The sequence below is a fragment of the Xiphophorus hellerii genome, chromosome 18 (genome assembly GCF_003331165.1).
Source record: "Xiphophorus hellerii strain 12219 chromosome 18, Xiphophorus_hellerii-4.1, whole genome shotgun sequence".
In the NCBI taxonomy this organism is placed as follows: Eukaryota; Metazoa; Chordata; class Actinopteri; order Cyprinodontiformes; family Poeciliidae; genus Xiphophorus; species Xiphophorus hellerii.
In genome coordinates, this window is record NC_045689.1 from 23,068,716 (window position 1) to 23,094,200 (window position 25,485).

The 25,485-nt window shown below is 37.4% G+C and overlaps 2 protein-coding genes across 3 annotated transcripts in view; both read right to left on the reverse strand.

The window, feature by feature from the left end:
- Positions 1-194: 194 nt before the first annotated feature.
- mlf1 (myeloid leukemia factor 1) lies at positions 195-10,565 on the reverse strand. Of its 2 annotated transcripts, XM_032545506.1 has the most exons (8): positions 10,360-10,565; positions 8,381-8,546; positions 3,718-3,762; positions 2,861-2,944; positions 2,589-2,714; positions 1,452-1,611; positions 1,266-1,380; positions 195-1,130 (listed from the first exon to the last, which is right to left on the reverse strand). In XM_032545506.1, the coding sequence occupies exons 1-8, from the start codon at positions 10,404-10,406 to the stop codon at positions 1,070-1,072; spliced, it is 804 nt and encodes a 267-aa protein (XP_032401397.1). In that variant the 5' UTR covers positions 10,407-10,565; the 3' UTR covers positions 195-1,069. The 2 variants fall into 2 exon arrangements, with proteins under 2 accessions (XP_032401397.1, XP_032401398.1); XM_032545507.1 differs by lacking the exon at positions 3,718-3,762.
- A 699-nt stretch (positions 10,566-11,264) lies between these two features.
- The window catches only part of rsrc1 (arginine/serine-rich coiled-coil 1), a 143,686-nt gene continuing 129,465 nt past the window's right edge, over positions 11,265-25,485 (reverse strand). Inside the window, exons 8-10 of the mRNA XM_032545816.1 lie at positions 19,487-19,593; positions 14,742-14,849; positions 11,265-11,979 (exon numbers count right to left, since the gene is read on the reverse strand). Coding sequence (XP_032401707.1) covers positions 11,887-11,979; positions 14,742-14,849; positions 19,487-19,593 — 308 coding nt within the window. The 3' untranslated portion in view covers positions 11,265-11,886. The remainder of the gene's footprint in view (positions 11,980-14,741; positions 14,850-19,486; positions 19,594-25,485) is intronic.

Genomic DNA, 25,485 nt, shown 5'->3' on the forward strand with positions numbered 1-25,485 from the left:
CTGGCCAACACCTCAGCCACATCTGAGCCACTGACAAGTGCTGCCATCCAAAAATACTTCTCTGGGTCACCAGCATGCATAGAAGGTTCAAAGCATACGTGCACACTCATAAACCTGATGTGCTATTTTATTAAAGCTAAACTGTTGAGCAGATATCTGGTATGGGGGAAATGAGTAAGAAGAAAAGAGGATCCGGTTCATTCACACAACTTTATTTTCAGACATCCTGAACTGGCAGACCTCACTTTTAACACAAAACGTACAAGAATAAATCATTTAGTGAGAGTAATCCCTGCGCTCGTCTACACTTCGCAATAAAGCACAAAGTTCAACAAGTAAAAACAAACAATATAAAAAGATTAAGGGCAAGTGTGTTTGTACAAAGATTTCAGTATTTAAAACAGACGCTAAACAGAAACAAAACCGGATATATTCTATGTGCATTGCTTTATTTTACAACAAAGAATGTATGAACATTGTTACCTTTTTATAAGCTACAAAGATAATGTTTACATGATGTGTAAAATTCTATTTTTCAGATTTCCTGATAAAAATGCTGGTGACACACCATAATGCTGCAGTTTTTAAATTTCTTCTTTATAAAAAAACAACAAAACTAAACAAAAAAAACCTTCAAAATAATATCACTCGGGTATAAATGCAGTCTTTTACTTCCATCAGAGTGTCTGTTGATTTATTTTGCTTTGTGGCTTGGAACTAAACAGGAACTCAAAGTATGGTACTCTGATCTGCTTAGTTAGTGATCCTGTAGTCATATTACTGTTTCAGTTGTACCTGAAAAGAAGCTCTATTGACTGACATCCAGCTTTTCAGAGGCTTGATAATTATTCATCAGTTTAAACCAGATGTGATGGAACAAGGAAACTGCAACATACACTACGGTGTGTGCATCAAAGAATAGATATGTGTGACGTAATATTTTGTGTCCAACTGCAATAGATTCTTTCTCTGTTTCATGTGGTGGGTGTTTCTGGAGTGGGAGAAAGGCACCACTTTGAACTGTGAGATGTGTAAATGGCTTTAATTACACGTAAAGATAGAGGCATCATTATTTGTATTCGTTGGTGTTGCCTGAGCCTTTATGTCCAGCCTTGTTCTTTCGATGTCCTCTGGAAAAAAGACAAAAAAACTAAATAAGCACCAAAAATTGTCACAATCTGATTAATCTCAACTTAGGTGTCCTATGAAGTTTGAACCATTTTTCTGCTGTGTATCCAGCAGACAAATGACGTGTTAATACTGACCTACGGGGATGCTCAGGACTACCAAGCTGACGTTGTGTTGGGCCAGGCATGGGGTCTGGTGACAGAAGCCTGGATACCTTCTGCTGCCATTCATCATCAAAAGAATTTGCTTCAGCTGTGGGGGGAAGATAACGTTAGTTACAGTCAGACTATCTTATAGGGCAGAGATGCAAAGCTTTCACATACATTCATCCATATTCACGAAATCCTGTTTAATCTCTTCCTCTCCAGTTTGCTTGTTATGTCTCTTCTCAACAACATGCCGTCTGTCCTTGATTTGGTGTCCAATTTTCATCTTCTCCAGACCGCTGTCGGAGTCTTTGAAAGCTTGGCGTGTCTCCTTTATCTGGGAAAGAGAGCAGATAAAGGAGACACATAATCATTAAACATAACATAGACACATAATCATTAAACAAGTTCATTTATTTATTAAGAGTTTAGTGCATCGGAGTTTAGTGAAGTCGGACCATTTTTGGCTTAACTGAGCCTGAACATCACAGACAACCCCGAGCATCCTCTTCCTTGGAATGTAATACAAAAACAAAATGTCTTCAGTCAGAGGCTTCTTCAGAGGCACTGTAGTACACACCACTACAGGAGATCCTCCATCACCCTCTATTAACAACTCCTTGAAGAAACTTGGGCAGTTTAAACTACAAGATTTATTTTCCTTTTGAGATTAATGAAGTACTTTTGCACTAAATTGAATTGAAATGTCAGCCATGTAATCTTTAGTCTTTCTTTTGAAGGAGAAAAAAAAAATCGTTGTCACATTTCCATCACACACAGTGTGACATCTCATGTGGTCCTAACATAAATAAATAATGACAGCTTGTGACAGGACAGCTGTTAAAAAATAATTTAAACACCAATAATTGGAGCTTTTAAACAGAAGTTGGAATTGGTTAAAATTAATTACTTACCAAAAAGAAAAAAAAAAAAAAACAGAGATCTGAAATTATAGCTAAAAAGAAGATCATTGCATATCTAGATAAATGTGCCAGTAATAACATCACAAGTGTTTCTATTTAGAGAGTTTAACTTCAACTTTAGTTAATATTTTTTACAGACAGATTTATTTTTTATTTTATTTTATTTTATTTATTTATTTATTTATTTTTCCGGGGATCCCCCCGGAAGAGCTGGAAGAAGTGGCCGGGGAGAGGGAAGTCTGGGCCTCCCTTCTGAAGCCGCTACCCCCGCAACCCGACTCCGGATAAGCGGAAGAAGATGGATGGATGGATGGATTTATTTTTTAGCATCTCAAGACATAAAGCAGGATTCTTCAGCACATCACCACTCCTAGAGTACTAGAAAACTTACTCCTCCTGGGGCACAGCGAGTCGACGTAGTTGCCTGGAACACCTTTGGAGGCTCATCTCCAACTTTTGAATATGACATTACCGATGATGACCTGTATGAGTGGGCATTTGCATCTGGTGACACGTCCTCCAAAAAAAACAAACAAAAAAAAACAAACACAAGCACAGAGTGTAACATAAGACAGCTTTCACTTAAAAATTGATTTTATTGCTACTTATTTATTTATTTAGCACCATCTATATGAATAAAAGAAAGCATGTTGGTGAACTCACAAAGTCTCTGTTCATTTCTTCCATGCTTTTTCTCATGTTGGACATCACGTTGTCAAACATGCTGAAATGGTTCTGCATCATGTCCTGCTCAGACATAAAAGGAAACCACAATGAAAAGTCAGTTTAAAAGCTGTGCACTACTCTTGATGGTCACTTGACATTAACAAGTCATAAACAGCTACATTATGAAGGTAAAAAAAAATACATGCAGATACATGCATACATATTTCTTATATGAACCATTTTGCAAACTATAACCACAATAATAATGAGTAAATAATCCAAAACAAAAAAACCGTGAGAGTCATTGAACACTCACAAACACTGAAAAGCTCAAGACTTTTTTTTTTATTAGGATTGTTAATGCCAAAGACTGAATGAAAGCCAGGGCTTTGATAATAACCTGACCAGGATGTTAATAATCATTAATGTTTGTTAATTATCGCTAAAGCTAAGGCACCAACCGTATGTACTAAATAAAAATGTACCAATCCATCTGACACTAATTGAATATGTCCAAATGAGACAGGAATCTCTCAAAAGACAATAAAAGAAGTATCCGGTTAAGCTAGCTATAGCGCACATTTAGGTTTATCGCAAAGAAAGGAAGCAGTTCAGTGGTTACTCCTCATTCTGATTACTGTTTTTATTTGTTGTTTGTTGTCCTATATTCATAGGATGACAGTGTTGGTGCACTAATAATGCATCCTAAATAATGAAAATTACTTGCAATGAGTATTCAAGCAAAACCCACTTGTTTGCTGGATAATGCTAAAATGCAATGAATGCAGCCAGCTGCGGTTAGAGCATGCACTCGGTCAGGTGAGCTTCTCTTTACATGCACAGACCCAACTCACCGTGCTGCCAGTGCTGCCAAAAGGCAACAATGACCGGCTCATATCCTGAAGATTCAAACGATATCAGTTTAGCATCTCAGTAGCTGTATGTTACAAAGACATGCTAAGCCATGGGGATTTTCTATTTAAATCAACAAGTCTGGCAAAAGCACAAGTATTCATATTTCTTGCACTTGTCTGCAATCTAACGCATCAAAACTGCAACTGTCCATGAAAGATTAACACAAAACAGCACCTAATTGTGAAGTGGAAGGAAATATAACATGGTTTTCAAATAAAATAATCTGTAATGATGGTGTCTGTATTGTAGAACCAAATTTTACTACAACTACAACTTTTCTCGGGTTTGTTTCATACCAGGGCTATGTAAAAATCTTTGCCTTTTCTCCTTTACAAAATGACACAAGTTTAGTCAGAGTGAATAAAAAAAACCCATTTGTAGATTATTTTCCATTAAAAAAAGATTTAATTAAAGTCTATTGTATTTACTGTGACAATAAAAGTGACCTGTAAAAATGATCTAAAAACACTATCATCAATAGGAAAGCTAAACTGCTCCAACTAATTCAGATTTTAAAACATATTGATGTAAATATCAATATATTGATCTAATGCTGTTACGGAACCAACATTGGTGGGAAAAGACATTGCAATCAATAAAAGCAACAATCCCACCCACATTAAGTTTTTAAGGTGTATAGACTTCCTTCACTAAAGTCTATTGTGGTTGCAATAAATTCTTTACATGGTCATTTTTTTCCATGAGAACAACAAATTGTTGTCAGCAACAAAACATGTTTCTTGAAGTGGATCCCAGTAAGTGACTGGGTTTTCTTCCACTATTTGAAACAAACCCACACAGTGCTACACTCTGCCCTCAGCAAAGAATTTTTTTTTTTAAAGGCGACAAACTTTTTGTAGCTGGAAACACCTCGACGATGATAAAAATGGAGCAGCCTGCAGCCTCCCACATCCTGAGTCTGAGCTCTGCCTGGCAAGACCACAGGTGTTTGTGACCGCACGGTCTTGGCCAAACATCTCAACACCCATCACTATGTGTGCGTGGGGATGTTTCTGGGGTTGCGATGTGCAGGGTTATTGTGTGTAATCATTGGGGTGTTGAATGACTTGTGTTCCATGTGTAATTAGGTTGCATCGCCAGAGATTAGAGTGGATTTAACACTGAAAGCGAGCCTCATTCTAGGAAGGCTGTAGTGGGCCGGGCGGTCCAGTCAGGACATGACTCCCCTGGGATTAAAGGGGGTTGCAGAGTCCACGGCTGCACTCTCAGCTCTTCTCAAAGGTCAAGCCGATGTAAAAACGCTCCTGAACTGCCAATTTTATCCCACCGTGGCATCTATGAACTAATAAATGTCAGTTGGATAGCAGTACGCAGTATATTTAGACAAGGTATGACAGAGGGCGCAAACAAAGTTAAACAGATACACTCGTCTACACACCGGCAAAAATCTTAAGGGGTTCTGAAATTGAACAATTTTTTTATGTTTCGTTCACTGAGGTTTTGAACAGAAGCAACTGATCCAACAGATTCAAATAAGAGATGAGAAAAGTAAGATGCACGCAGTTTTCATGAATTCACTTTCATCACCTCCTCTACCCTGTAGCAAAAACTATTTGATTTAAGCATGTGCAGTGATCTGAAAAGTATTTATTTGACCACTTAAATATAAATTTTTTTTTTTCGCCTTTTCTTCATTACACTTAAATGTTTCAGATCATTAAACAAATTTTAATATCAGAGAAGATAAGCTGAGTAAATTAAAAGAAAAAATGTTTTCAAATTATTTTATTTATTAAGGGTCAAAAAGCAGTCCAAATAAACCAATCCATAGGTTTTCTGAAATGTTGTGCCAGTTTTATGATGAATGTAATGAGAAAATGCTCACTTTTTATTGTGCAAGGCTAAGGAAAACTTTCCCAAATGTCTTGGGGATCAAGATGTTTCCTTAGGAAGTGTTTGATGGGCCTTTGAATACTTGTTGCAGTGGTTTCTCACCATGGCCACCATTTTTACCCAGTCTCTTTTCTATTGAATAATGAACCCGGATCCTAATTGAGGTCAGCAGTGTTCCTTAATTCTTTTTCGTCCTCCTGGTTGAGTGGTTAATGTGCTTCTGGAGTAATTTTGGTGGATTGTTCATTCCTGGGAAGTTTTGCAACAATTTTACTGAGCTTATCTTTTCTGATATCAACAGATTTAAGTGTAACAGAGAAATGACAAAAACCACAGAAATATTTAAATCCACAAATGTGACCGCAAGCAAACACAACACTGTTTATCATTATTATTAGGCCTCGGCACACTACTTAAAATGGCAGGCAAAGACAGCTTATTTCAATAATCTAATACAGCATTAGTGTTGTTATTTACGATCACATTTGTAAACAGGTGCCCTGATGAATGAAGGCTGTGAATGGTAACCCAAACCAGACAGCATAGGTGTAGGCAAAAGAGAGAAATGTGAGAACTCAGCGGAACTCGAGGAAGGTGGACGTTTCTTCCCACTAAGATTCTCATCACAGAAGTAGTAGCACAACCATCCAAACTTGCGTGAATATTGCAAGCTGGAACTGTGGGTTACTTTGCTTACAAGCATATTTTGGAGCCATATGTGTGTGTTCTTCGAATGTGTCTCCGTGTGCACATTTGTGCCTGTGATACTGGAGAACAGCTTGGGAGCGAGCTGTCTGTCATCTAGCTGCTAATGCAGCAGCGATGCCAAGTTCTGCGAAACAGATGGACGAAAAGAGCAACAATGAGGGAATAGAGTGCCCATGACATCTGAACATAGAACACATGCTGCGTCAAAGCCAGCAATCTGAGCACCGCTTCAGGCTTCAGGATTTCCACCACTGCCGGTCTCAACTTCCTCTGAACGCGTGGGACATCAGAAAGCAGTTTTTAAAAAAAAATTTATTAATAAACAGTGCATATCCTGGTTAATACGGCTTTGATTGCATGCATCTTCTCATATTTTATTATTCTATTGATCACTTCTAAGTACTGAGAGAGCGCGCTGCTTGGGACTGAGGTCACACTTCTGATGAAAGCCATTATCAAGGATAAATATACCAACTCTCATGGGAGACTTGGATTAAAGCAGGTGACTCCGGCTAAGTTTGACTCAGCGGATCAAATATACAACACTTCTCTACATACAGTACATGTTCTTATTATTATTACAAGCCAGAGAAACAAACACCACAATGGTAAGGAGCAAGTTGGGTAAAACGACACAAGTGAACCAAACCGTCTACGGGGAATTACAAAGGTATTCATTATCACCTACTTCAATATTTTTTGGTGAGATTTTATGTGAAAGACCAACAGCAAGCAGTGCTTAACTGTGAAGTGGAAGGTTAAAGATACAAAGCTCAAATTTTTTATTTTGTTTACCAATAAAATCAAATAAGTAAGGCATGTAATCTGCTCCTTTTACAATTTTACACCCAAATAAAATACAGCTGCCTTCAAATGTCATCTAATTAGGCATGTAATTTTTATCTCAACATGTTCTGAGAAGGTGTTAAAAGTTTTGGACATTCGAGAACAACGAGCATCCTGAAAAGGAAGGAGCCTACCTTCCAAGTCAGCTAACTTTACAGCAGTGTCGGCTTATGAACTCCACAAAATATGGCTTATGAAGTGTAGAAAGAAGAAGAAAGTAATTGTTGAAATGCCCACGTTAAAGTTCAGCAAAAGTTTTGTAGCTGTTAGAAGATTCTATTTTTAGATGAGAACAAAATGTAAGTTTATCGGGACGATGGTGGCGGTTAGTCCCATAATCAGTGGGTTGCCGGTTCGATTCCTGTTCCATCTGCCAAAACACTCCAAACCACGTTTCCTGCTGGCGGTTCTGGTGCAGCTGTCAAAGGCAGCTGTGGCTCCTATTGAGTAGTTTACCATCGTGTGTGTGTGTGTGTGTGTATGTGTGACGGCGTGAATGACTGAATGTTGTGTCAACTACAGTGACTTGATAAAGTGCTATACAAGTACAGGCTATTTACTGCTGTCATAGAAAGAAAATGTGAAAGACACACTTTCTGGAGAATATGTGTTTTGTAACCCAAAATACACATTCCCCATTGTGAAGCATGGTGGTGGCGGCATCATACTGTTTTGGCATGCCATTCTTCAGAAGAGACAGAGAAGCTGGCCAGGGTTCAGATTTCTACATTAAAACAAAAACACACACACACTAAAGTTTGTAGCTGTAGTGTGAAAGATATGAATCCCTTTGAACAGCACTGGTTCTCCCTCACTGACTTCAACAAATGTTCAAATCCAGAGAAGTGTTTGCAAAAAGAAATGCATGAAAATAAAACAAGAACGCAGTGTGTTAGTGGAACAATGTGCTATAAATAGGCCTTCTAACCGTTGGGAGAGGCCAATGGGGTTGCCCTTCTACATAACCAGAAACAAACATGGCCAATCACCTCTGCAAGTGGAGTATCGGTTACAGTAGATGTGGCCAGTTTTTGGAGCCTAATCTTAGTAAACACAGCGCTTTCTCAGGAGAAAGCACTGGACAGCTTACAGGACGACTGAAACATATAAACGGAGGGATATAATAAAGGGTAGTAGTGCATCGCCTAAATTTGAAGAGAGCTGTTCTTTTTGTTTTAAAATCTACGTTCTCACCCGACGCTCGTTTCTTCGATCAGAAGGGGGGTTTCGGGGATGTTCGGCCATGTCGCGGCCACGGTTTCTCCCATCTGTGATGCTTGTATTAAAGGGGAAACCAAATGGTTCGGAGAAACTGCGCATCATCTGCCTCATGTGCTCTCTATGAGCACGGAATGAATCCCTGAAGAAAGACAGAGGGAAAGAAAAGACGAAAAGGGCAGCTTAGCAATCACATAGACTTAAACATCAAACAAAAAAAACGTCATTACACTGTAAATTCTAAATTATGTCAAGACACAACCTTGAACTTTATTGTATTTTAGCGGTACTGTTTCATATTAGATAAAAAAGGAAAAAGTTGCACAACATTGTGAAGGATATATGATTTTCAAAGGTTTTTGCACAAAAGTGTGATGTGTACATGTAAGCAGCCCCTCTGACTAAGTCATTTTAAAAATTATTTTGTCAGATTAATTAATAATCAATCATTATTAATTTACGATTAATAATCATAAATGAATGATTATTAATTTTTAAAATCCCTTTGTGAGACAGTTCAAGTTATGAGAATATCAGGTTTGTGGATCTAGAGCCTTGAGCAAGTTCTTCTTCACAAAAGTAAGACTAAATGAAAAGCATCTTGGCACAGATCCTCAATTAGAAGCTTTGATAGAAGATCATTCATCATTTTTTTCTAAACACCACATGGAAGTTTGCTTTAAACACTTCTACGTCATTGGTATTTTTATGTTTCAGAACAAACTTCCATATTGAAGAATGAATTCATTTTTTGCAATTTTATATTCATTAAAATTTAGAGAAAATAAAAAGTCGTGGGCTTTGACCAAGAAACAGACAGGCATTTCTACTCCTCACACAATGTCAACTTTACACATATAATGCATGAAAGTATATTGAGGAAAAATAATGCAATTAGCCATTTTTTAAATCACAAACACTGCTCACAACTCTCTAATTTTGGCCAGTGTCTTAAAAGCGTGGTAGAGTTGCAGTTCTGCTATTCTATGGACTCAACAGGCCTCTGCGAGATGTTTAGAGCAATAGCCCTGCTTTAAACTTCTCTAAAACTTTATCCCTGACCTACCAGGTGTGTTCCTTGAACTTCAGGATGCTGATTGTTTATTAATGATTTCCAAAAACCCCAGAGGCCTCCAAAGAACAGCTGGAAGGCAATCATATTTAGGGATAACAGGCTGAACACATGTGCACGCCACACCTTTTTGATTTCAATAAAAATAATAATAATAAAAAAAATCCATGTATACTGTCCTCCCACCAATGTGCTTTTATTGGGGTTCTAATGAAAAATAAAATAAAATATATTTAGGTTTGTGGTTGTAACTTGTAGAAGTTTTAGGGTTGTGAATACTTTTGTAAGGAACTGCAATTTCACAAAACGACTCCCTTTTCCTCTGTGAACTCGGAACTTACCGTGAATAAATTCTTTAATGAAAACACCACCATGAAATAAGGAGCACCCCCTAAAATAAATGTAGCCAGCCTTAACACTTGACTTAGAAGTCGGGTCAAGTGTGGCCACACTAATGCTCTGCAGGCCTCCGCTCATGGATCATGTCAAAGTCGCTGCAGCCCTCTGACAGTGTGAACACTCACTGAGACATGAACAGAAAGTGTCTGTAAAAATTTTCAGAAACGTATTTCATTTAAGTCTTCACTTAAATCTGTTAAAAACCTCACATGTCGGAATTTTTATTTGGTCTGTAAACGTTTTTATCTTCAGCAGCTGTTGCTAGGTAACTTAAAATTAAACAACTTTTCCATATAAGCTCATGGCACTTTTTTTTTAGGATTAAATTGCGCATCTTGTTACATTTTCTGACACTTAAAATTTGTTTCCCCCCACTATTATAAAAAAAAATGTAGGCTGTTTAGATTTATAATAATGTCGGAAAATTCGAAATGTGTCCTCTTCAATTCAAGCTAGAAAATTCTAACTAAATTACTGAACTTACGAAAAGAATGGGTCCTCATCGAAATCCTCCAGCATGTTGTTGTACATTTCCGCTGATTCGTAAAGACGTAGATATTTCTTTGTAATAAGACTTCACGTCCAACATTCACGTCCCCGCTTCGAGACGCAACAGCAGCAGCTGATCCCGAGTGTGATTAGAACCAAAGTCACTCTGACACCGGCCACGTGATACAAGCCCGACGCTCCCATTGGCTGTTGTTGGGGCTCCATCCACGCGCTGTCTGTTGGGGTTGGCTGCTATGGCGACAGCACTCAAGAAACTTCTTATAAAACTCGTGTGGCTTATCACTCCAGTGCACGTTACTACAAATTTCCTTGTCCTTATCAGAGTTTTGCACGCAGAGTTAATGTCACTCAAAGTGCAGACAATTTGTTTTTAGGTAGATCTATTGTTATTCTTGAACTATATTTTTAAAAAAAGAGATTTAATTTTATTTTTTACAAGAAAGCACACCTAGTTCGCACAGATATGTAGAACATTTATTTTTGCAAATGCAAGTAAGTCATGCATCTAAATTTAACGTGGACTTACAGTAGTTATTGAGTTATATTATATTCTTAATTATCATTTCATTTTGACACCAAGTGTCTGGAGACTATAATAGCAACAGCATGTCCCAGACTTTGTATAGGTTTACCATCTGGAGGTTCCACAAATAGCTTCGTGGGTTGACTCACCTCCATGAATCTCTCTCAACTAGCAACACAACACTGAGAAAACACAAACTTAAATCCCTCAGTAGTACGCATGAGTAGAAGGAATAAAATTCAAGGCAGAGTGTAGTGTTACAGTTTTGGTCAGAAGTTTATATCCAGTCAATCGTGCTAAACTTTTAATGATGCATGTACATTTCTTTATTAAGTGCATGGATGAATTTGGCAGGATAATTGTAATACTGGATTTATTTCCACCAAACAATGTACATATCTCAACAAATTCTGCTAAAAATGAAATTTTCATCCCAATTATTATAGAATTAGAGAAAATCCACAACAAATTCAAATGTTAATTTTTTTAAAAAAAGTTGCATTATCTCTCCTCCCTGAACAACAATCCAAACAAATCATTAAAGTCATGTACAATTCTGGCAATGCAGATGATTAGAATATGCAAACTTGTGTCTGGAGCAGTAAATATACTTATTTAACTTTAGAAACTCAACAAGAGCCACAGTGTTTTGTTAAGGAAAGAGTCATCAGTAAATTTTATTACAATGTACCCACATCAGTCACAACTAACTTTTTATTGAAAGATAAAACATAATGTGTCAAAGTTCACATCTATGTTAAAAAAAAAAAAAACATTTAACAATAACAGAATTCACCAAATCAAAATCATCAACATCAGAAGAAAGCAAAACAAAAAACGAAATGGACCAAAAACAAATTCCCTCAAAAAGCTTCACAAAAGTGGAGATAGGCATTGTTGTGATGTCCCAAAAGAAGTGAAGAGCTGAACTGAAAACTGCGCTGGGAACAAAAAGCTCTTATTGGACGCTGTTGGCCTTCAGGCTACAGGACTTCCCATCAGTCGTTCTTGTCGCAGTGAGATCAACCTGCTCAGCCAGAGATCTTCAGCCCTCTCTTTATCCATGAACAACTGCAGGCCAACAGAGAGAGAAGAGGACACGTTAGGAAGATTAAAGAAAGAAACAGGACCAACAGTTTGAGTGAACTCAGCTACAGGAGCAAAACATACTTTGGTACAAGAGCCACATTTGCCCATCTATGTTCACAAACATAGTGCACACACTCATACACTGACACAGATCAGAAGGGTGAAGTTTAGGGGCCCATCAATACAATCTGGAATAAAACTTCAAACTTGAACTGCAATATGAATATTTAATTATTCTGCTTTTGCTTTGACAATAAGTACATGTTTTTTTGTTTTATTTGATCAATTATATCAGTGAGGGCATTAGTTAATATTGTTAGTATTATCGTTCACCGTCACGAGATACCGCCTGATACCAGAGTAATTCATAATAAGGAAACATAGATGCATTAGCCATCAGTTTTTGTGTTAGAAGAGCTTACGTGTAATTTCCTTTGCTCACTTTTTTCTCTCAAATTTCCCACAAATTAACCAGCACATAACACCTTGAGACATAATGTTCCACACAATAAACGCTTGAAAATTACGACTAAAATTATTCCAGATATTGCTTAAGTCAATATATAACAGAGTAGTAAATAGTTAAAGATAATATTTTATATGTAATAATGTGATGTATCATTTTAGGAGCAGTATTGAAAATTATGGCTTTTCCGGGTTTTTTAAATTATAAAATCAATTAAGTCATGGATTTTTGTTATCAATCTTTAGGTTAATATAATTTTGTGATATTTGTAAACTAACGTCATCTAAACTTGAGAATCCCCTTATTTGCTGTATTTGCTAATTAGCTTTGTGGACTAAATTCCACTCTCTATCACTCAAATTCCCAAATTTTTAGCTATGTCCTATAAAAAAGACAAGAAGTCTCAAGATCTAAATGAAGATCTGCAATTATGCACCAATATGAAGGCTTATTATGGATTAATTATTGTAAGGTCTGTCAAGAAAGTGAACTGATCATCCTAAATACATTTCTAACTGATTTTTATATACTTATTTAACTGACAATATGTAAATAAATGAAATGTTTTACACATTATGTCAATATCCACAAAGACATAAAACTGTGTAGTATCTACTATCTTTTCCAGCACCACGTTTTGTAGAGGAAAACAATACAAATTACCTAAGAGACCGTTTTAATCCACTATAATATGTTATTTATTACTGTTATTAATAATGTTTTGTGATATAACACAATTGTATGTCTCACATAACATAATATGGTGATTCTAACTGACCTAAAACAGGAGATGTTTAGTCTGATTCAACTTCAGGCAGTGAGGAAAAAAATGTGTGTGTGTCTCTTTTTATTAGGTGTATGCAAATATCTGGTTTCAACTGCATATAATGTTTGTTAGATTGCACTTTAATATGGAACACAAATATGCAGTTTGAATATCAAGCACTTTCAAAGGAGTTGTACAGAAATCAAGCACTTTCAAAACTTTGAAAACACCTAATTGAAATTCAAACATTTTCAGGGAAGTCAAGCACCCGTATGAACCTTGAGTACCCTGAATACTGCACCCTGTTTTGAGCGACGCCTACTCAGATCCAGCAGCATGGAGTAAATTTCAGCATGTACCTCATCCATTCCTATAAAGCCTGCTGCTAGAAAATGCCTGCTTACTACTTATATTCAGTACATTACTGGCAGTGATGGCATTGACTGTGAGGAGGCTTTAATGCTACAGCTGCGAGCATCTGACGAATGAAGGCATCTGTTTATTAGGAAGTAATACAATGACTGGGATGCAAAGCACTGAGGCACAGAGTGGAAGATATCAGATTATTCCTATATCCACTGCATGTGTTTATGCGAGGCTGAGAGATGACGTTGACATGCCGGCGATATGTACATTCTGTACATCTAGGTGTTGATACGTGTATTACTATGCAGATGGTCGAGCAGCAACCCCCGCCGAGCACGTCAATCCTTCATCTCCAACCTACGCCGCGTACAGCTGCACCGCGTGTTATCTCATGTTAGACTCGGCACTAGTTCTTGTCTGTCGGCCCTGGGCTGGTGTCACGGTGCTAATGAGGCTGTGTGTGTGGGATGACAGTATCTGAACCGGGCTAATGGGACTCATCTGTTCTAATTGGAAGTGGAGCAGGAGCTGGAGCCGAGGCCGGGGCCTGCCTGGGGCATATTGCTACCATATATCAGCCTGTCTGACAGTGTATGTATGCGTTTGAGGGCGTGCGTGTGCGTGTGTTTGTGTGTGTTGGGCTGGGGGGCATGGTGCATCTCTGCGAGTGGGTTATCTGCATACATCAGGGCATAATTTCGTTTCCCCCAGTGGAGATAGATGACTGGGAAGCCCCAGGGAGCGTTATTGGAGTTTAAAGTTTTTTCCCCTCTCGTTTTTCATTTGCAATCAGAGAAGGAGGCCCGTAAACCGACAAGCTGCAGAGTCTCGCACGACGTGATGCAGTGGATAGGAATGTGCTGGAATCATGGGCGCTGGAAATAGTAGAGGTGTTAGTAGAAGCAGTGACACCTTTTAGAGGGGGTAAAAATAAACATTCCAAAGTTTTGTCCAAACTGCCATAAACTCAAAGTGTCGTACCCATAAAAACAAGGCGGAAATAAAACCATAAGATGGAGGCGGAACTTCTTATCGAGGTTGTGGCGTTTCAGTGCTCTTTAAAAAGTCTATTCAATGAAACTGAGTGACAGTTTGAGATGATGTTGGTGGAAACAGCTGGAGAGGATCTGGCTGGAGGAAACTTACACTGGGATGAGCGAGAGTGCCGCTGTCATCATAGACTATAGACATCGGGAGGGAGTAGTCCTGAGAGGGAGCGCTCTCTGATTCCTGCTTCTTCTGAGCTGCAACAACCTGTGTTCACAGACACAGATGATACATAAAGACTAAATGAATCTCAGACTGCAACGAGCATGCAAATATGACACAATATTAACAAAATTATAGCAAAAAAAAGGTTAATTTTGAAATATCTCTAAAGTATGTCTCAATTAATGCATTCAATAAGATTATTATACAGACAGTTGCAAACTGCACATTTAAATGTTTTTGTATGAGGTATGGAATTGCGGGGCACAGCACCGAGACTTGGGTCTTGCAATATGATCTTCGTCCAGCAGATGGCACACACATATTGACTGTTAAATTGTGAAAAACGGTAATAAAAGCCATGCATTCTGAAAGCTATTGTTAAATTTCCCTGGACTCATCCATCTTTCAACATAAAAACAGCTGTAAGTAATGTATTTTTTTTCTAAGTTATTATTTTTTTATTTAGTTATTTGTTTTAAGTCCTTTTGTTTTTTGTGCTCAAACCTAGTTAGAAAAAAACCCCACTGAACATTAAATTTACAGTAATTTTTAAGGCACCTGTGGGTATATTTTGACTCAATTCCTCAAGCACACTGATTTAATTTGTAATATCATGGAAAGAAAAACAACAAATATACTGGTATGAACAGTACGGAAATGTTCAGCTATCATTCTGTTCAAGAAGACGTGTTTTGAGAACCATTGTTTTGTCATTTGCAATCAATGAACGCTTTGTCACAGAAGAGCGTTCATCAACCCATAAACAAAAAGAAAAAAGCGCAACTGAAGTTGGTCAACGAACGTCACTATCCACAGCAAAACCAGTCCAGTGGCAGCAATGCCACTCAGGAAGAAAAAAGCAAGTACTCAAAAAGAGGCATAAATAGGCAAATTACAGCAATGCAAACTCATACAAGGACAAGGCCCCTCCAAATGAACAAGTATATCACCAAATTAGTTACAACGCAGTTTAAATTCAATTAAATTTCAGTTCAGTTTATTAATTAAGCACCATTTCACAACAGATGTCATCTCGAGGCACAAAATTAAAAAAAACTAATTTCAATTCACTCGCACATACAAGTTAATTGGTCCAAAACATTTGACTCAAGTAATACAGTTTAAAAGACAACTGTATCAAATACTAAGGAAAATGTATAAAAACCTCTGAGTTTAAATACAGTTAAAAACATAATCTAAAAATTATCTCTATGGTCTGGCATCTAAAAAAAACAATATAATTTTTGTAAGTCTATCTTTTTATACACTGGTTTCAACTGTCTAAATATATTTATATACCACCAATGAACATAATGTGCATACATGTATGTGTTGGCATTTTTAAAAATGGGAAAGACAAGAGAACATATCGATTAATAAAGCCAGATCTGCTTAAAGCTTCGCTAGTCAGAAAATGTTGAAAATGTCCACTTGTTTAAACCTGATTATACTGTTAGAAAAATTATTTAAAAAGTCTAAAACATAGATAAAGTACCGAGTTTATTTACACTACTGCAATGATTTATTTGATAAAAATGTTTTAAAGATCTTTGCGGAGGGTGCTCTGCAGCTCTCACGTTGCCATTTATAGAGCTGATAGACAGAAAATGGCTTTTTTTCACATCCTGCAGCGTGTAAACATCACCATACGTTACAATAAACATCATATTTGAATGGCTGGCGTGTCTTCACTGTTACATTTATTAAATGACGAAATAACTAAATTAACATTTCACCAAACCCATTACTGTTTTAAACACCCCTAATACCAGCCCTAGAGCAGATGTTTACCCAGTTGGACGAATCCTTTTAAAATTCATTTGGCAGGAAACAGAAAGTGAGCAGGATATGAAACACACTGACTAATAAGCATGGTGATGTGCCAAGTGTGAGGCAGAAAAAAACTACTCATCACATTCCTGGGGAACAATCTGCTGAATATACATTTTTAATAAATGCAGCTTGCTTGTATTTCTTCTTTTATTTATTTATTTATTTAAAATGAAGGCTGTAGCCGACATAAAGGGCTTCACTAATCTTTCATCAACTTATGATTGAAAAGGATTTACAGTGACTTCTAACGGCACAAATTAAAAACAGTAAACAAAGTGAATTACAGAAATTAACTAATTATTTTAACAGAATATTCTTAAAATAAATTTTAATTGCTGGTAAACATTAGGTTACCGTTATTAAATAACTCAGAGATGTATTGTGGTGTAGATTAAAAATGTTACATTTGTAGTAATTATGTTTTTTTTTTTAATTGGAGGGAAATACATAAAACATCGTTTAAGTTAAGAAAGGTTTTCAACTGTAGACGAATGCTCTGAATCTTAATTTAATCTGTAATTTTAAATGTCTGATCTAAAATTAAGTGAGTGCATGTTATAAAATTTCTTTAACTTGATTAGCAGTTTTATTATAATTTATAAACATCAAAAACTAACCTGGAAAAATACACAACTTCAGCAAAACTACAAAGGTTTTTTGACACAATCTTTGAAAAATCCCCATTATAAATGTTTTTTTTTTTTCAGATTTTATAATTTTTCCAGACTAAGACCTCTTCATTTAGAAATGCAAAACTTTGTTGTAAAACGTTTTTATTGGTTGAAAGTTAGTTGGCAAATTGATTAATCAGATTAATCAAGTAAACAGATTAATCTATAAAGTACTATTGAGCAGAGGTTTACGAACTTGGTGATTTGTGTCTCCATGGGCACACAAGAGACAGAGTCTGTGGATGTCATAAAAAAAATAAAAATCTATATTATCTAAAAAATGTAATTGCAATTTATAAAAACAATCTGTTGACTGTTCAGCGTTCTTTGTGCTGACACAAACCCTTGTTTGTTTAGCTTAGCAGTCAAAGCTGTTTACTGAGCCGATAACTGGGGTCACAAGTCCGTGTCACAATTGTTGTGGTGATAAAGAACTGAAAATATCTTAAAAACTAGTCTATATTCCAAAAAGAAGCTGTTGTCATAACTTTATTTTGCATTTATCTCAAGAGTATTGATCAATAATTCAAACTCTAAATGATCAGTGAGTTGTAAAAGAACTCACGGTACTTGTAAAATAATATTGATAAAAATTAATGTAGAAAGCAACATTGCAATACATTTTAAAATCAAATTAACATCAAACTCAAAATTTAAGACTCCATTTTTTTCTGTCATAGAGGTGCATCTAACTAAATCAGTCCTCAAAAATGAATTTGTTTCAATCACTCAAGTCAAAAAGGGATGCTGTGATATATTTAAGGTGCTTATTTCTGATTTAAATACATAAATCTTATTTTATTACCATGTTAAAGCCCACACAATCATGGGGAAGATTGTAGACTTCATGGTTATCCAGGATATAGACCAGGACTCCTCTTAGAAAATGGTAAAGTCAAAAAAAGTTATTGCTAAAGAAGCTGGCTGTTCATATAGTTGTGTTTAAGCACATTAATGGAAGGTTCAGTGGAAGGAAAAAACATGTTCCTTCCACATGTGAGAATAATAGTAACTTTTAGAAGACTGTGAACATTAATGCTGTCAAGATTTTTGGGGCGGATTTACAAAATGTAGACTCTGGCTGGAGTCAATTAATACACAGAAATAACCAAGGATGTGGATAACAAATGTGGCATGATCCTCATGTGAAGCCACACCTGAAGTATCCTATCTCTTCTAGGGAGAACAAAGATTGAACCACTGCAGATTAAAGTCAGTTTTTTTTTCCATTTCACTTAGAAATCAATGTACCAGAGTCTGGAGGATGAGCAGAGAGGCAGAGAAGTTGCTTGATGACACCAGACGCGACTGAAAACCTCCAGTAAAGAAACCTCAATACTTTAGCAAAGCCACATTATTGCAGCAAGTCATGCAAAAGAAACCATGACCAAGACTGTAGTGCATATATTGCTACAGTACGTGAGCATACTTTACAGTAGGACAACAGTCCTGTATTAAACTTAATAGGTCTTATGTAATATTCTAATGTTGGAAACTTAATGTTGGATTTGGCTGTGAGCTGTCAGTGTTGAAAGAAATAAACATTATAAATATTGTAGAATATTTTGAACTGAATCCCTAGAAGGGGAAAAAATCCTTTTTAATGACAAGCTCATTTATAGAGATCTAATATAAAATTCTTTTTTCCATTTCATCCAGTAAATCTTGTAAGAATATTTGTTTTTGGACATGCTGTGTAGGGTGCAATTTCTGTAGCGGTCTAATCTCTTGGCTCCCTTTGGCCACATGGATCATAACTTTTGTGGGTTTGCTGTCTAATGTTGTCACCTGTATTTTAAAAACAGCCCCGAAGTCCGGACAAATCTAATTTCAGCTCTTTCAGAAGGCAGAAACATTTCAATAATGACCTCTGCAATTGGTCTGCCTCTGTGTCACCAGAAAGGCGAGGGGGGAGGCACAGAGACACAGACGCGGGACGGCTGCCGCCTGCTGTGGCTTTTGTGTGGGGTGCTGCCGTCGTAGAGGGAAAAAAAAATTTCGATGAAACCTTCTCGGGTCGGGAGCAAATGGCATTCAATGGGAACGTTTGATTTGGTCTGGGCCGTCTCTGGACAGACGGCGCGGAGCGACGCGGAGGGGCGAAATTCAATAAGAAACGGAGCAAAAAAAGCTCAGAGAGTGAAGGGCCAGGGGAGAAAGAGGGACAGAACGCACCTTTGTGTCATCCCGGGAAGATTTGAAAGCCTGAGGAACAAAGGAATCACTCTCGATGGCCTCGATGTCCTTTATCCTTCGCACTTGCTCCTCCAGAGAGGTTCCCTCTGAAAAATACGTTAAACAAGGGAAGCCATGAACAGAAACACACATACAGAGAAAGACACACATGTTCTCTATCACACAGAGTGTGGAGCACCTTCTCCTTCATGATCTGAAAACATTTGGATTTCCTCTAGATTGGCCTCTTCTTCCAGTATAATACTATTTGACATATACAGTAAAAGAAATCTGATAATCCCCCTATTTTAATCTTGTGCCTCCAAGAAAAAAGTATTTATGCCTTTCCAAGGGCACGGACTCCTACAAAAGGTAAAGAGGGGAAAAATACTAACAAGGTAATAGCCAGACAGTGAATTACACTCAGATAATGGCATTCTAAAATAATCAAAATATGAACACAAGCTCACTGCAGTGGAATTTCATTACAGGGAATAAATGTGATTAAGTTTTATTCAGTTCAGACCTCATGTATCAGAGAGTATACTTCTCCGGCTTGTCCAATTTCACAAAAACAGACACAAAGGGTTTCCAATAAATTACTCCTGGATATAAACACATCAGGATTTCTGCATATCAGATGACAAATCACTTCAGGAATCTAAAAGCAGTCTTTGTGAGCGTGGGAGGGCAAAAATAGGTGTGCCGAGGAAAGTTAGCGACAGGGAAAAAAAAAAAGTCTGAATGCACTCATTATTTTCTGGCTGTCAATCTTTTTACTGATCAGTCAATATTCATCCCTCTCTTTCCTCTCCTGCACTCTCCCATCTCGCTGTCTGTCAATCCAGCAAGCGTCCGTGTTTCTGAGCGGCACGGATGTAGGCTGCGTCAGTAACACAAATGGGAACATGCGTAAGAGAGTAGGATATCGGAAAACTTAGATTTTTGCTATGAAGGGTGAACGAGATTTTCACTGATTGATTACACATTGGGGCCATGATGTAACTCTTTTTGGACTGAATTAAGTCCTTTTTTAAGTTCTAAATGCCTACATTGTATCATGATAGAATACCTATAGTACCTTGTATTTACATTGCTTGAACCCTTTTTACCATTGCAACCACAAACTTTATTGTATTCTACTAGTATTCCATTTGACAGAACAAATAAAGAGGATAATTATTGTGAAGTAAAAGAAAAATATCAATGTTTCATATTTTTTTGTAAATTTGTATTGTGCACCAATACTTTGTACTTGTACTGTAATTATAGCAAATGTTTATGTCTGGTGTATGACACTAGCAACTTTACACATCTAAGACTGAAAATGTTATGTAGCCTGGTAAAAACCAGCCCATTTGCTTCACACAGAGGGCCTGGACCCCCGGCTATTGAGAAACAATTGCTTCCTGGAGGCTTGGACTAAATTTTACCCAATTGCTAATGTTTGGTCGTAATGTATGTGATGAGTCAGTGTCTTAAACATTTGTGTTGCTCCGACTGTAATCTTTTTGGGAGTGTGGTCATTTCCAAGTATAATAAAGACTGAATGTCTTTGTTCACTTCCTCCACTGCCATTGCCACACCACAACCCTATACAGGAAGATTACAATTAAAAAACAAAGCACAAAATCAATGTCCTTCTTCTTATTGGCCCGATTGGAATTCAACCAGAGGAATCCAGCTAAGTAGAAAAACGTGAGATGAGGATTTAGCAGAATTTTGTAGGAAGACAATGACCAGGCTAGGTCTTACCCATTCTTTCTTGCAAAATAGCTCAAGCTGAGCTAGACCAAATAATTAGCAATTTTCAAGAATTGCAATTCTCAGTTGGATTTAGATCTAGAATATTCTAACATGAAATCACTTCAATCTAAAACATCCCATTGTAGCTCTGGCTGAATGTTTAGGATCATTGTCCTGCTGGATGGCAAAACTCTGTTGTAGTCTAAAGGGTTTTGTAGCTAACATGTTCTCTTTCATAACGTCTTGTATTTAGTTTTATCCATTGTTGCATTATCTCTAACAAACTTTACTGTCCCCAAAGCATGTTTATGCTGTATTCTATATAGCTTGTAGCAAAGTGAAGGGATTTGTTGCATTGTCAACAGATCCTTCAAATGAAGATGTGGTCTCCTACAGGCCCTCCAAAGTTACTCTTTGGTAGGCTCTAGGCTACTTCTCTGATTATCGTGATCCATCATTGGCTTGGTTCCAACATAACTGGATTTATGGATATCATCAGCATAGAGATGATGTCCATATATTGATAATTTGGAAAAAAGGGAATGTACAGCAAAATGAGAAAATACCCCAGAACAGGTCCTTGAGGTACTCCACAGGGCAAGTCAGCTTGTTATATTGCATGTTAATTCTGCAGTGTAAAAGTGCTGTTAAATGTCTCCCCAACTTTATCCTTGACCCATCTACAGGTCAGTGTAGAGTTAATTGGTGTAGAGTATGTGTTAATTGGTCTTCAGTAATGTTTTCTGACAAACCTCAGATCTGCAGAGAAACGGCTATGTTTAAACCGTACACAGGTAGTAGACTCAATTTAACCAATCAGGCAACTTTTGTTAGTTAAACTGGATTCTATTTAGAAGTATCAGAGTAAAGGGGACTAAAGACAAATATATGCAACACTATCCCATATTTATACTTGAAAAACAACTTAAAGACCAAGTATCCAAGCATGCATATTTTCCTTTTGCTTCACATTTATACTTTATGTTGGTCTATCACATGAAATCCCAACAAAATAACATCCAGGTTTGCAGTTGTCATGTGACAAAATGTGAAAAACCTTTAAGGGGTGTGAATACTTTTACCAGCATACTCAAATACAGTATGCATTTGGAGCTGATAAAAAGGATTTAATTCAATCCATTAGCAGCTATAGAAAGGGTGTCACAACACATCTTTATGGCCCCGGCGTTTAATGAATAAATGAATATTTGGTCCAGCCTTCACAGCAAAATGTCACCCTCTATCACGCACACACTTTATTAAGCTTCATAATAGCACTTCAACAACTCTGGTCTGATTTTAATGCGCTGCAGAATTGGACAACTGACTGACGAGTTGAATTAAGCCGTCCTATGTGACAGACTATCGGCTTGTCATCCAGCACGGGGAGATGTGGCTCCAAAAATAGTCATTACCTTGACTGGGGCTTCTAGATGGGAGCCTGAACACGGGCCCAATATCCTCCTGGAGACTGTGGACTGTCCTTCACACAGCAATCATGTGTGTTTGTGTGCATGTTTGAATGGAAACGCACGCTTGTGACTAACCCACAATTAATTCAGCACAATTAATTCATTTTTTTTCAATTACCTTCCCATCTCTGCTGTCCTTTGAGCATGAATGCCCTACATAAACAATACCCAGACTCATCAACACACACAAACAAACCCACACACACATCTACCAGCATCTCGTTGGCGGATGCTTTCCGCGTGCAGAGCAGGAATCCATTAAGACCTCAGACTTTTTGACAAACACATTATTGGTAGATAAAATGACTTCCATATGCTGTTTGTCAGATGTCAGCGGGTAAAGATATGTATTTCACGAGAAAATCAAAAATAATGGACTTTGAGTGCGGGCCAAGTGAGCTCAGAGGCGGGCAAAAAAAATCAATACTCCAGCTGGGCGAGCGCACTCTGAAGCTCAAGGAGGTCAAAGTTGATATTTAATATTGACACATTATCTGGCAAATTAATTTAACAGGTCGACTCGATTGTCACCGCATTAGGAACGCTTCTCTGTCAGCGATGAGAGGAGGTTAGAGCGAAATCTGAGAGCAGGGAAGCAGTAAGGAAACAAAAGGAGGCGCAATTAAATGCACAGTAGCGGCTGCTTCATGCTGGAAATTTAACAACCTGGAAAAGGAATAAAGGTGAGAACAGCCTCATTATTAGCTATGAAGCTGTGGGCCAAAAAGTCCTTTCGTAATTGCATCTGTGCAAACGTGTTTTGCTCTGATTTATAAAAAACAAGAAAAAAAAAAAAAAACAGTCAAAAAGCTCTCGCCATCTCATTACTGAAATTAGTAAGATAGACAGGGGTGCTGATGAGTGGCTCAAAATCAATAGGCTATTGTTCTCCCTAAATAGCTGTTTGTCCACTTCATTGATTAAGACCCCAAGACGAGGAAGGGAAATCAAACCAGCCAATGGAAACTGATTTCAGATGGTCTCCTTTAATCCTTGAAGGCAGGAGCGTTTCTCAGCAGTTACGCTGAGACACCAAAAGAGGGGGCTGTTCCACAGCGCATATGCACAGGACGAGCTGAAGCTTTTGGGCTGCAGCGGTGTTGTCTTTGTAAACTTGACTTTGCTCGAGAGTTTGTCAATCAAGAGTAGCTGAGCTGAATATATTGCTGCTGCTGCTGATTAATTCCAGTAAGTGACTTCACTGACGAGCCAGCTGAATTACTGCAGACCTTGTTGTTGTTGATATGTGGTAAAGATGAACAAAAGAGGAACTAACTGCTTGTTTTATAAAGACATGTTTGTTAGTTTTTAGGAAATGGAATGTAAAGTCTTTTAATGAACATATTAAACAAATAAGTTGTAAAAGTGTGCAAACAGTGTTCCTTAATTTATGATTGTAATGTAATTGATGTTTAGTTAAACAACATTGGGACTGCTGAATGGTTTCTAATATAAGCCAGCTGAATTACAGCACACGGGATTTCTTAAAGGGCTCAAAAATTTTAAAGACTTGTTTTAAATGTAATTTTCTTTGTGTTGCTTTTCTGAATTTCTCCAAGCACAACACATTTGACAAGTTAAAAACCAAACATTTTACAAAACATCATAGCATTTTATGGTAACTACTCATTTTAACATTTCTGATTTTCTCGGCTCAAATTTTCATTTTAGTCCATATTCAACTTATTTTAAGGTTTGGATTCAGAGGTTAACTATGAATTTATTGGAGAAACTTGCACAGTGGTGAAGCTTTAAATATAAGAACAGAAAAAAACAAAACAAAAAAAACCATGATGGATGGATGGATGGATGGATGGATGGATGGATGAATGGATGGATGGATGGATGGATGGATGGATGGAATGCAAAGTAGTTCCCTCCTACTAATAATTCCCACTTTATCTTCATCCATTAAATCCTTTAAAGGTGTTTAAGTGTGAGTGCAGGTGTGGTTTTTCACTCAGTAACCAAAAATACTTTCTTTGTTCATCACATCTAACTGAAAACCAGTTTGCATTTATTATATAAAAGCAGCATAAAAAGCTCACTGTTTGGAACAAATTATTGTTGGGACTTTTTAAAAGATCATCATGAAAAAAATGAAGCAATGAAGTTCCGAAACTTTGTCTACGCTCTATTGTTTTGTTTTCCCACTTATCTAAAATTGTAAAACACTTGAATCAAATTTCAAATGGCTTCCAGACTGTGCAGGAATCCTGGGATAGACGTTTAAGTTTGGGATTTCATGTCTTATCTTCACAAGTACACACTCAGCAGTGTCTCTTTATTTCCCAGGTTTCGGTAGCCATCTCTCTCCCTGTGCCGTGGTAAAAATGTGTAATTCAATGCTCAATTTAGGCCCCGTCTCAGTGGAGATTTTTTTCGCCTGCTAATTGATAGAAATTAAGCCATTAATCAAGCCACTAGCCATCATTCAAGCCAGGGAAGATGAATACAAACTTTCATAATAACCACCTTCCCCATTTTAGCCCTCATTAGCATTAATTTTTAATGTAATTATGCTATTCTTTTACACTGAGCTCATAAATTACTGCTCTTTTGTTGCCGGCTGGCCTTGTAAAATCTAAAGTAATGCTTTGTAGTCTGATCTTTAAGGCAATTACTGGCTTCTTCACTCTTTTATCTCTCTGCATTTCCAATAACCTGCTCTCTAATGATTTATCTCCGCTGCCCCCCCTCGCCATCACCATCCCCACTCCTTGCCCCACTCTCTCTTTTCCTCTCTCTCTCTGCACCAGTGGCCAAGTGCCCTGCTGCCAG